The sequence below is a fragment of the Mustelus asterias genome, chromosome 22 (assembly GCF_964213995.1).
Source record: "Mustelus asterias chromosome 22, sMusAst1.hap1.1, whole genome shotgun sequence".
Taxonomy (NCBI): Eukaryota; Metazoa; Chordata; class Chondrichthyes; order Carcharhiniformes; family Triakidae; genus Mustelus; species Mustelus asterias.
The window spans coordinates 11,213,335-11,226,768 of record NC_135822.1 but is presented as its reverse complement, the minus strand read 5'-3'; the positions used below and the strand labels follow the sequence as shown (position 1 = coordinate 11,226,768).

The 13,434-nt window shown below is 45.3% G+C and overlaps 1 protein-coding gene across 1 annotated transcript in view; it reads right to left on the bottom strand.

Moving 5' to 3' along the window:
* Nucleotides 1-8,104: 8,104 nt before the first annotated feature.
* LOC144510240 (protein polyglycylase TTLL10-like) overlaps nucleotides 8,105-13,434 on the bottom strand; it is a 48,597-nt gene continuing 43,267 nt past the window's right edge. Inside the window, exons 11-12 of the mRNA XM_078239733.1 lie at nucleotides 9,109-9,202; nucleotides 8,105-8,975 (exon numbers count right to left, since the gene is read on the bottom strand). Of these exons, the coding sequence (XP_078095859.1) occupies nucleotides 8,338-8,975; nucleotides 9,109-9,202 (732 nt within the window). The 3' untranslated portion in view covers nucleotides 8,105-8,337. The remainder of the gene's footprint in view (nucleotides 8,976-9,108; nucleotides 9,203-13,434) is intronic.

The window sequence follows — 13,434 nt, the reverse complement described above, 5'->3', positions numbered from 1 at the left end:
CAGTGCTTTCCTGCCCCTCTCTCCAAAGGTTTTCTGAAAGCTCCAAACCTGGTAACTTAAGACAAGCAAACATGCCTATGTTTTGCTAATTCATTTTAAAGAGGGGGTTAAGTCTATAAGAGGAATATTGTTTGAATTGGAACTCAGGGCAATAGGTTAGCAGTTAAGAATTGTATCTTGTCATGATTATGTGCTCAATTGTTAGAAGTTAAGCTAATTCATTTTATTATAATTAAACTGTGTTGTTAGATAAAGTTTGATTTGATAAGCGCTTCCAGTTTGTCAGTAGAATCGCACCTGGAGTAAAAAACCTTATCACAAGACCATAAGACATAGGAGCGGAAGTATGGTCTTATGATAAGGTTTTTTACTCCTCACAAAGTAAAAGAGGGGGAGGTGTGGCATTGTTAGTCAAGGACAGTATTACGGTGGCAGAAAGGACATTTGATGAGGACTCGTCTACTGAGGTAGTTTGGGCTGAGGTTAGAAACAGGAAAGGAGAGGTCACCCTGTTGGGAGTTTTTTATAGACCTCCGAAAAGTTTCAGAGATGTGGAGGAAAAGATTGCAAAGATGATTCTGGATAGGAGCGAAAGTAACAGGGTAGTTGTACTGGGGGACTTTAACTTTACAAATATTGACTGGAAAAGCTATAGTTCGAGTACTTTAGAGGGGTCGGTTTTTGTCCAGTGTGTGCAGGAAGGCTTCCTGACGCTGTATGTAGATAGACCAACAAGAGGCGAGGCCACATTGGATTTGGTACTGGGTAATGAACCAGGCCAGGTGTTAGATTTGGAGGTAGGTGAGCACTTTGGTGACAGTGACCACAATTCGATTACGTTTACTTTAGCAATGGAAAAGGATAGGTATATACCAAAGGGCAAGAGTTATAGCTGGGGGAAAGGAAATTATGATGCGATTAGGCGAGATTTAGCTGGCATAGGTTGGGGAAGGAAACTGCAGGGGATGGGCACAATTGTAATGTGGAACTTGTTCAAGGAATAGCTACTACGCGTCCTTGATAAATATGTACCTGTCAGGCAGGGAGGAAGCAGACGTGTGAGGGAACCGTGGTTTACTAAGGAGGTTGAATCTCTTGTGAAGAGGAAGAAGGAGACTTATGTAAAGATGAGACGTGAAGGCTCAATTATGGCGCTCGAGAGTTACAAGTTAGCCAGGAAGGACCTAAAGAAAGAGTTAAGAAGAGCCAGGAGGGGACATGAGAAGTCTTTGGCAGGTAGGATCAAGGAAAACCCTAAAGCTTTCTATAGGTATGTCAGGAGTAAAAGAATGACTAGGGTAAGATTAGGACCAGTCAAGGACAGGAGTGGGAAGTTGTGCGTGGAGTCTGAAGAGATAGGAGAGGCACTAAATGAATATTTTTCGTCAGTATTCACACTGGAGAGGGACAGTGTTGTTGAGGGGAGTACTGAGATGCAGGCTGTTGGACTGGATGGGATTGATGTTCATAAGGAGGAGGTGTTAGCAATTCTGGAAAGGGTAAAAATAGATAAGTCCCCTGGGCCGGATGGGATTTATCCTAGGATTCTCTGGGAGGCTAGAGAGGAGATTGCAGAGCCTTTGGCTTTGATCTTTGTGTCGTCATTGTCGACAGGAACAGTGCCAGAAGACTGGAGGATAGCAAATGTTGTCCCCTTGTCCAAGAAGGGGAGTAGGGACAACCCTGGTAATTATAGACCGGTGAGCTTTACTTCTGTTGTGGGCAAAGTATTGGAAAGGATTATAAGAGATAGGATTTCTCATCACCTAGAAAGGAATAATTTGATTAGGGATAGTCAGCACGGTTTTGTGAAGGGTAGGTCGTGCCTCACAAACCTTATTGAGTTCTTTGAGAAGGTGACCAAAGAGGTGGATGAGGGTAAAGTGGTTGATGTGGTGTATATGGATTTCAGCAAAGCGTTTGATAAGGTTCCCCATGGTAAGCTTTTGCAGAAAATACGGACACATGGGATTGAGGGTGATTTAGTGGTTTGGATCAGGAATTGGCTAGCTGTAAGAAAACAAAGGGTGGTGGTTGATGGGAAATATTCATCCTGGAGTTCAGTTACTAGTGGTGTACCGCAAGGATCTGTTTTGGGGCCACTGCTGTTTGTCATTTTTATTAATGACTTGGATGAGGGCGTGGAAGGATGGATTAGTAAATTTGCGGATGACACTAAAGTCGGTGGAGTTGTAGACAGTGCGGAGGGAAGTGGCAGGTTACAGAGGGACATAGATAAGCTGCAGAGCTGGGCTGAGAGGTGGCAAATGGAGTTTAATGTGGAAAAGTGTGAGGTGATTCACTTTGGAAGGAGTAACAGGAATACAGAGTACTGGGCTAATGGTAAGATACTTGGTAGTGTGGATGAACAGAGGGATCTGGGTGTCCATGTGCATAGATCCCTGAAAGTTGGCACCCAGGTTGATAGGGTTGTTAAGAAGGCGTACGGTGTGTTAGCTTTTATTGGTAGAGGGATTGAGTTTCGGAGCCAGGAGGTCATGCTGCAACTGTACAAAACTCTGGTGCGGCCGCATTTGGAGTATTGCCTACAGTTCTGGTCGCCGTATTGTAGGAAAGATGTGGAAGTGTTGGAAAGGGTGCAGAGGAGATTTACCAGGATGTTGCCTGGTATGGTGGGAAAATCATATGAGGAAAGGCTGAGGGGCTTGAGGTTGTTTTCGTTAGAGAGAAGAAGGTTAAGAGGTGACTTAATAGAGGCATGCAAGATGATCAGAGGATTAGATAGGGTGGATAGTGAGAGCCTTTTTCTTCGGATAGTGTTGGCTAGCACGAGGGGACATAGCTTTAAATTGAGGGGTGAGAGATATAGGACAGATGTTAGAGGTAGGTTCTTTACTCAGAGAGTCATAAGGGCATGGAATGCCCTGCCTGCAGCAGTGGTGGACTCGTCAACGTTGAGAGCGTTCAAGTGGTTATTGGATAAACATATGGATGATATTGGAATAGTGTAGTTTAGAGGGGCTTTAGATTGGTACCACTGGTCGGCGCAACATCGAGGGCCGAAGGGCCTGTACTGCGCTGTAATGTTCTATGTTCTATGTTCTAAAACAGAAAGTCATTGTGGTCTAGTCTGGGCTCCGTAATATAGTTTGCAGTTTCTGATCTGGTATTCTAACATAGGAGGAGGCCCACTTGACTAAACAAAAAGTGTGTTATCCGATTTCCGAAGCTCGGCTAACATTTATAGTTGATGCTCAATTAAGTTGCCAAAAGTGAACTATAAACTACCAGCAAAATAGTTCCTAAATTTATGTAAATGAGAGCTGCAAATGGAAATGGAAATCACAGGATAACACAAAACTGACGTTGAGGAACTCCTGACAACATCACTTCCTGCCCATGCTTACAAAACCCCTTCCCTTTTTTGGTAGACATTGATTTGACAGTGCGTGTCCCCAGTGCGGTCAATGTCTGCCAAAAATCATACCCTCCCCCCCAGAGAAAATTGTCAATTTTTATTTTTGCCTGTGCTTTGCCCTCCTATTCCCCAATTCAGGCCTAAAATATGAGATGGTGGCAAGATTAAACTTAACACCCTTGTGACTGCCATTCCCGCAATGGTCCCACAGAGATTGCTTGCAATGGAATAACTGTAGGTAATCTCCACGGGCAACATGGCAAGACACCATCCAGCCCATGCCACCCCACCCCCGTCAAAGGCTTGCACCAGATTGTCAGTTTAGCTTGCACGCCCAGATCCCAGAGTGGAATTTTGTGAAGCAAAATCAAGCTGTTGGAGGTAGAAGTGCACAAGTTAAAACTGGAGCGTGCGGGTTAACATCAGCACCACCTGATACTGATGTAACTGTGATGCAGTGTCACATGACCACAACCTCGTGTTGAGTTGCTGGGATGCTCATGGATCTGTAAATAGACGAGAATGGTGTGGACAAGAAAGAGTCTATGACAGCATTCATAGGGTAACCAGCAGACTCGAAAGTAACCCCACCTGGATCCTAAACCCCAGACGAGACAGAGAACATGCCAGGATGATGCAGTTGGCTTGGATCGTTAACTGACCTGTTGAACCTTGGCGCAATCTGATGTCTGGGAAGAGAAGTAGATTGCTTAGGAAGACGTTCCGGAATTCTTTGGAGTTGGAAAAGAAAGGCTCATCCGTATTTGAAGCCATGTCATCTTTGGCCAAGTTGTCCCTTTTGTGACCTGCCCAGCTCAGGTTGTAGGGCAGAGACAGCAAAATATGAGTGGTTTGTGACACGTGTGTAAAGCCTGAGATCAAAGGACAGCATTATTCCCCATTCGCCAGCTGTGTGCTGCGTTGGACAAAGGCGGTCTTAACCAGATAGATACGGTGTTAGATGCCTTTAAAGATGATGGGGGGTGGGGGGGTGAGACATATGTGGATTCAACACTGCAAGGAGCTACTGTGATGTCAGCGCTGCATTATAACATGATGGAGGATGTTACAGAGGGAGTAACAGATGATGTGGGACACTGAAAATATCTTCTTGGGAACTGAGAGGGAGATTTGTCACCGAGCATTTCGCACCGGGATCATAAAAGCAAAAACAAATCCAAGTTTTTGAAGACGGCCTTTTTTAATATCTCTCATCAAAGGAAAAAAAGCAAAGAAAGGACTTGCATTTATATGGCACCTGGCATGACCTCAGGACGTCCCAAAGTGCTTTGAGACCAATGAGGTACTGCTGATGTTCAGTCACAGTTGGAATACGGGGCGATCGCCTCATGCCGTGGGATATGTCTTGCAGGTGCAGGATGTGGCCTGGTGCCCAGAAGCTGTTTAAAGAACGGAGATTGGATGTGAAACCATCCCCCCACCCCACCCTCCCCACCTCACTGCCCCACCACCTCACCCACCTCACCTGACGCCATCACCCTTTCACTTTCCAGTCAGGATCACTGAGCAATGAGAGGAATGAGGCGCAGGAACCCTGGTTGTTCCACCCCTGGCCCTGCCTGGTATTCCTGGCTATGTGGAGGTCTAGACAGGGTAGATGCAGGGAGGATATTCCCGATGGTGGGGGAGTCCAGAACCAGGGGTCACACTCTGAGGATTCAGGCTCATTTAGGGATGGAAGTGAGGAGACATTTCTTCACCCAAAGAGTGGTGAGCCTGTGGAATTCATTACCACAGGAAGTAGTTGATGTCAAAACATTAAATGTAATCAAGAGATGGCTAGATATAGCACTTGGGGCGAATGGGATCAAAGGTTTTGGGGAGAAAGCAGGATTAAACTATTGAGTTGGACGATCTGCCATGATTTAATGAATGGCGGAGCAGGCTCGAAGGGCCAAATCACCTCCTCCTGCTCCGATCTTCTATGTTTCTACATTTCTATCTGGAAGACACAGTTCTACGAGAATACAATTTCAGATTTTACCTGCCCCTCACCGGCGATATCACCGGGTCAACCTGCTTTATACGGATTTGAATATATTTTAATTTAATTAACCAACCCCCCCTCGACAGATATTGACCCCCTCCTCCTGCCATGCCACCCCCCGCCGTATATTGCGTGAACTTGTCATGGGGGTCTCTCCCAGAGCATAAAGTTAAGCATAGGCCCATGGGGAGAGGGGCATGGACTGGCAATACCCTGGCAATGCCCCCTGGCAATGCCCCTTGGCAAAGTTATTCACTTGCTGCACTGTGTAGATTGTTTTAGTCTAACATTGAATGGTGTTAATTCAGGGCACCTATCAATGAAGATCTGTGGTGTTGTCCATCTCAGTCACTAATTGCAGGCTGGAACCTGTCTAGCAGGCCCCTGATGTCAGAACCTTTCTATTCTGACATCATAAACTGACATCACAAGTAAGGGACACTCCCAGAATCCCATGTCACCCTTCCTTCCCCCCCCCCCCCCCCAACTTCATGCTGTCACTCAAAATTGACTGCATGATGTCACAATTGAGTGGAGGAAGGGTTGCACAAAATGGCTTCTCATAACTGCCCCTTCAAATGGTCCAGATGTACATTTATTTTTTTATTAATTCGTGGGACATGAGTATCGCTGACTGGTCAGCATTTATTGCCCATCATTAGTTGCAGCTGAGAGTTGACCACATTGCTGTAGCTCTGGAGTCACATGTAGGCCAGACCAGGTAACGATGGCAGATTTGCTTCTCTAAAGGACATTAGTGAACCAGATATTTTTTTCCAAACAATCAACAATGGCCTTATAGTCATCAGCAGATTCTTAATTCCAGCTATTTTTCTATTGAATTCAAATTCCACCATCTGCCGTGGCGGGATTCGAACCTGGGTCCCCAGAACATTAGCTGAGTTTCTGGATTAATAGTCTAGCGATAATATCACGAGGCCATCGCCTCTCCTTTATCTGTGGCATTTATAAAAGTTTGGTCTGCTTTGGGAATATCAATTTGCTACATGGTTCCAGATTACGGCCTAAACTTTCCAGTTCTCTTCCTCTGGCCTACATGCACTTACCGGCATGCGATCAGGTACATGTAGATCACAAGATAATGAGGTAATGCAACCTTCATCCTATTTTTTATGTTTGCTCATGTCCAGGGCTTGCCGGTTAGGCCCTGGCTTGCAGTGCTCAATGTGCTGAGGGAGCATCAGGGCTTGGGCAGAACAGGCCAGTGGATAGACATGCTCAGGCAGGCCTCATCAGCAAACGTAAGATAAAATAACAACAAAGTAAGAGATTTCTTCAGACACCTCAAAAATCAACTCTATCTACCTTCTGCAGCAGGGCCTGTCTCTTAGATAGAATCCATACAGTGCAGAAGGAGGCAATTTAGCCCATCGAGTCTGCACTGACTCTCTGAAAGAGCATCTTACCCAGGCCTACCCCATGCCTATCCCTGTCACCCCGCACATTTACCATGACTAATCCATCTAATCTACACATTTTGGGGCATTAAGAGTCCCTGGCACTGTGAGGCAGCAGTGCTAATGACTGTGCCACTGTGCCGCCCCTCTTGTACATCCTCAATCATTTATCACAAAAGCATTATAGAATCTCACAACACAGAAGAAAGCCATTCGGCCCATTGTGGTTTTGCTGGTTCTTCAAAAGAGCTACCCATTTAGTGCCACCCCCTTGTCCATTTCCTAGAGCAATGACTGATCTGATTGTAAACTGAATCCCGCATTTCACCCTCATCTATCTACCTCTGCCATAAAAATATTCAAAGACTCTGTTTCTGCTGCCTTTTGAGGAAGAGAGCTCCAAACACTCACTACCCTCTGAGAGAAAAACAATTTCTCCTCATCTCGGTCTTAGATGGGCGACCTCTTATTTTGAAACAGTGACCCCTAGTTTCAGATTCTCCCACAGTTGGAAACATCCTCCCCACATCTACCCTGTCAAGAATGCTCAGGATCTTAAAGGTTGCAATCAAGTCACCTCTTACTCTTCTAACCTCCAGTGGATACAAAGCTAGCCTGTCCAAATGGTTCTCATAGGACAATCCACCCATTCCTGGGATTAGTCCTGTAAAAAAAAGTAAAGTTCCCATAGTCCCAGATGATCATAGGCACTGACTGGTGAGGATTTAATCTGAAGATCACCTCACATGAGGGACAAGGTTGAGAAGGCTGACCTTTAGGAATAACCTCAGCTGCTATGGGAATTGAACCTGCACTGTTGGCGTTATTCTGTATTACAAACCAGCTATCCAGCCAACTGAGCTAATCGACCCCTAGTCCACAGGTTAGAGGAATGCATGGGGTTTCGGGGATAAGGTGTGGGCGGGCTGTCGGAAAGTCGGTGTAGACTCAATGGGCCAAATGGCCTCTTCTGCACTGTAGAGATTCTATGATTTCTACGATACCCGTCTAGTTTTCTTTTGAAAGCTATTTGCCTCAACCACTTCCTGTGGTAACGGGTTCTACATTCTCACCACTCTCTGAGCAAAGAAATCTCCCCATATTTCCCTGGAATCAATGAAAAGCAAAGAGCTGGATTCACTGAATGTCAATGAATCTTGATTAATATTATTTTCAATTAATCGGATGGATTTCTTTCAGCTGAGTAAGGTAAGTGTCACATTTAAAAGGAAGGGGAGTGGGACGGGCGGGGAGGGCAACCCTGTTATGCTGAGGTAAAAATGAATAGATGGCAACTTGAAGGAAGGTTTGCCTTTTATTCCAGAAAATGTGTAGCCAATACAGTCCAATCAAGGATATTTTCTATTGATTTAGAGATGATTGGAAACACTAACCTATTTTTTGGAACAGCACTCATCTCAATGAGATCAGTGTCAATCATAGAATCAACTGTCCCGTAGGAGGATGGTAGGAATTTTAAGACAACTTTGTTTTGTGAGGAGTGATTGTCCATCCATTGCTATCATTGCCAACTAGGCTGCATCTCCAGACTGTGTCTTGTTCTCTTTGGAGCTCATCTTCATCTTGGATGATTTTGTGACCATCTTGGTAATATACCGCGGCTGAAAGCCACTGCTGACCAACAAGGGACTGCTCTCCATACTTGGGTGTTGCTGGGGGCTGGCGTGCGGGGTTTTGCTGATTAGAGGTCTTAACTGTGCGGCAACTGGTAATTTTTTGAAAGCGTCCACATCTCGGCTGGATTTTAGCTGGTCCGGTTCACCCAAAGTGGCTACGGCCAGTTGGTGAATTGCCGGAGGGTTATTCTTCACGGGGTACCATTTCCCCGTGAGTGAGATGGCTGGCAACTTTCTGTAAGGCACCAGGGAAACCACTTTCTGAAGCCTTTTCCCTTTCGCTGGAGAAACGACATGATCTGAGGAAGCCGTGGGCTTTTGCGTGGGAGTGTTCTCGGTGCGTTTTACAGAACCCAGAGTCACGTGGTAAGGTTGCTTAAGAATCGGTGAAATGTTGTTTTCTGTCCTCGGCACAGACTTGGTAAGCTTTTCCTGGTGGCGCCCACTGTATAACAGGACAAACTCCCTTTGTGACTGAAGGGGCAAGGCCTGCAATCCTTTGCTGCATTTTTTGAATATCTCAACTACCACATCTAAGAAGAGAAAGAAATATTGTTGAAAGCACAACCCTTTAATAGTTTATGACAGCAATATTAATTTCACCGATTTAGTGGGCGCCACAAATCTCCTTCTGTAACAATGTAATGAAGGCAGCAAGCATCTTACCAAGAGCTTCATACACTAATTTGGGGATGACTGTTTTGAGAACTTCACAGTGCCTCTGTAAAGATGGATTGGCGTTCATCTCCAATAACCAAACCTGAAAAATAGACCAAAAGCAGATCCGTTAATCCATATGTGTGCCTTCCATCTTTCGTTTTGATGGCACTGGGTGGCGTCATGGGTTGAGTGGTCTTTCACCTCCACGACCTGAGATCAAATATCGTTCGGAAACATCTCCCATAGCTGGAATTTTACCAGCATGCCCGCCCTGATTCCGGGGGCGGATGAGACTCGGAGAACGGCATTCACTGTTGGCCTCGGGCGGGATTGTACGAACCTCGGGCAGATGTGCTGCTAAAATTCCATCCCATATCTATAAGGTTTCTCCATGAAACTTTTTTTTACAATCGCTAGCCATTTAATAGCAAAATTGTTCTTCACACCGCAAGTTTTGGAGGTTGAAAAAAGCCACGGGGCAGGATTTTACGGCCTCATTCGTTCTGAAACTATAAAATCCCGCCCAAGGTCAACAGACCTTTCTATGTTCCTCCCCTCGCCCGCTCCAATTCCTCTGATGGGAGGGGCAGTGAAATTGCGGCCATCATGTTCGGAAAAGGAGAATGTCACACTGACGTAGTGAGTTTCTGAAGGGCAGGGGGTCACAGTTAGATAATTCTCTCTTTGAATGGCAGTGCTTACTGAGCAGGTAGTCGCAGCAACTCATGTCATGAATGACCGCTACATGTCCGTGCTGCTGGTTGAGGGAGGAATGTTGGCTGGGACATCAGGATAGTTCCCTGCACACCCTGCAATAGCATCCATTAGATCTATTGATATATGAGATGCTTTGAAGATACGGGATAATCTGACATTCGCGGTATTTGATTGTGGCCACTGAACCAATTGATGCAGCTTCCCTAATGAAGGGCAGCCGCCACTTATACTAACCGTTTGCCAAAGTAAAGTGATGTAGATGTGGCTACTAACAGATGGGTGTTCTGTAACCTGCGTGATATCCCTCCTTAGATCCTCCTCTTCTTTCTGCAAACATTCAGATAGAAAGATCCCTTTTCCAAAAAAACTATCATTGTTTCGCCAAAGGGACTGGGGTGGGGTGGAGTGAGAGGGAAAGAAATGGACAGGAGAGCTGGTGACTGAATCATAGAATCATAGAATCCCTACAGTGCAGAAAGAGGCCATTTGGCCCATCGAGTCTGCACCGACTCTTTTAATGTAAATGCATTAGAGGCAGTTTAGAGAAGGTTCACGAGATTGATTCCAGCCTTGTCTTCATGAAGAAAGATTGAGCAGATTAAGATGTTGAAGGGGATTGACAGCGTAGACGTAAAATTTAAAGTTTATTTGTTTGGCTTACATCAACACTGTGTGAATGTAAGTGTTTAAAGTTGCAGGCTTCTATAGAATAAATATGAGGAAAATTTAAGGGGGGTCATGGTGGCACTGTTACACCTGAAGAGATGGTGGAAGCGGATTCAGTAACATTTTTCAATAGGGCATGAGATAACTGAGGCAGGGTTCCAGGGATAGAGCAGGGCAATGAGACTAAGTGGACTGCTGTACAGAGGGCTGGTACCAGACCCGATGGGCCAAATGGCCTCTTTCTGCACTGGATGGACTTTATAACAATTATCACTAAAGCCGATGAAAGTTAGGTGCCAAAAGGAAAATAAAAACACAAAGAGAAAAGGTTGAGAAATGGATGACATGCACATGTGATTCAAGTCTATCATCGAGAAAATATTATCCATGTTCATAATCTCAATAAGTTTGCAAACCTTCAGGATTTGCTCATATTCTAACTTTCCTTTTGATTGTGCTGAGCAGCTGTCATATTTATGTAACTCTATTAGCAAATAGGGCGGCATGGTGGCATAGTGGTTAGCACTGCTTTCTCACAGTGCCAGGGACCCTGGTTCAATTCCAGCCTCAGGTGACTGTATGAAGTTTGCACGTTCTCCCTGTGTCAGGGTGGGTTTCCTCCCAGTGCTCCGGTTTCCTCCCACACTCCAAAGATGTGCAGGTTAGGTGAATAGGTGATACTAAATAGCCCCTTAGTTAAAGTTAAAGTTTATTTATTAGTCACAAGTAGGCTTACATTCATACTGCAATGGAATTACTGTGAAAATCCCCAAGGGGATTAGCAGGGTAAATATGTGGGGTTACGGGGATAGAGCCAGGATGGGATTGTTGTTGAAAACACATCTTAACATCTTCTCAATAATGATAATTCTGAACGTTCAGTACTACACCTAGCCCATGATTGGCTCAATGGGCCGAATGGCCTCCTTTTCTGCACTGGGGAAGTTCTATGTTTAAAGTTACTTTCTCTTACCTATTCTATTGACATGCCCTAAAAGTGAAGTCTTTTAACAATGAGAACATATATTTGCAAACTAAAAGCAGAACATGCTGGAAGATCTGGCGAGGACCACTGACCTGAAACATTCACTCTGTTTCTCTCTCCACACACAGATCTTGCTAGACCCGCTGAGTGTTGCCAGTCTTTTCTGCTTTCCTTTCAGATATCCAGCATTCGACTTTTGTGTGTATAGTTTTCAGTTAGATTTTATCAGTTTTTCTCAGCCAACCCCTCGACCCACATGTTAACGTTAGATTAAGCACTTTTTTTAACTAAAGGCTCACTACTTTTCCAGCAGCCTTAAAGGGACATTGTCTTCATGAACAAGAGTCCAAAACTTGGTCCATCTCCCCACCCCCCCCTCCCCCACCCCCACCAATCCCCACCTCCATCCCACCTCAGCCCCCATGCAATGTGGTTGACTCTTAATGCCCTCAGGGATGGGCAATAATTGTCGGCCCAGCCAGCGACGCCCACATCCCATGAATAAGCGAATAAAAAAATCCCACTTTTTCCTACGATTATAAGAATTCTGAGGCCAAGACCCTTTAAAGTTTATTTTATTAGTGTCACAAGTAGGCTTACATAAACACTGCAATGAAGTTACTGTGAAAATCCCCGAGTGGCCACACTCCGGCGCCTGTTCGGCTACACTGTGGGAGAATTTAGCACGGCCAATTTACCTAATCTGACATCTTTCGGACTGTGGGGGAAAACCGGAGCACCCGGAGGAAACCCACGCAGACACAGGGAGAACATGCAGACTCCGCGCAGACAGTGACCCAAGCCAGGAATCGAATCCGGGTCCCTGGCGCCGTGATGCAGCAGTGCTAACACTGTGTCATCTTGCAGGTATCATTGTACGCTGGGATAGCTCACTATGTAGATAGAGTTCTGGCACCATGAGCAGAAATTTATTGGAAGAACCCCATTTCCCATTGGCTGCCATTCCCTTCCCTCCCTCTCACTGATGGGGATTCATTATTGCGCAGTGTTTTGCACACATTAATGCAATCCAAATAAACTATAGCTGGGTCAATGCTGTCTTCGGCATTGACATCTGTGTGTGTTCGACCGGGGCCTGCGACTGCTAGGTAACACGGTTGAGGCCTCCAGAAAACCAGCAAACTATTGTTCCCATTCTTTGCTGAAAGATTCCCCGTGACAAAGGGCTGAACACTGAATTTGTGAAGTGGGTAAATCAGCAAGTAAATAAACAAGGGCAAACACGGCCACCTCAAACACTGCACTCTGTCCTTTGATGCATTCTCTATACTACTGCACAACTTAACATAGGAACATAGAAAATAGGAGCAGGAGTCGGCCATTTGGCCCTTCGGCCCTGCTCCGCCATTCAATATGAACATGGCTGATCCTCTATCTCAACATCACACACCCCTGTTCTCCCCATACCCATGGAAACATAGAAGGTAGGAGCAGGAGGAGGTCATTCGGCCCTTCGAGTCTGCTCTGCCATTCATCACGATCGTGGCTGATCATCCAACTCAATAGCTTAATCCTGCTTTCTCCCCATAACCTTTGATCCCATTCGCCCCAAGTGCTATATCCAGCCGTGTCTTGAATACATTCAATGTTTTGGCATCAATTACTTCCTGTGGTAATGAATTCCACTTGATGCCTTTTTAATTGACATAAACATTAATTTAATGTTTTTTTATTCCAATCACAAGGATTCCTTCTTGTCTTCCAATCCTATGCAAGACATCAAGTGGGACAAACTGTCTACTACTCCCTGTGTTCTCACTCCAAGTTATCAAGTTCACTGAGAGCAAAGATAATCCCTGCCGTTGTTGACTCCAATACAATTATCCATGGACATTTCTCCCTTGCCCACTCCAGCCTCACCTCCAACAATCGCGAAGGAACTCGTGGACATCTTTGTCACTAACTACAAGATCATCCTCTGCTGCACCATTCCCATTCTCTTG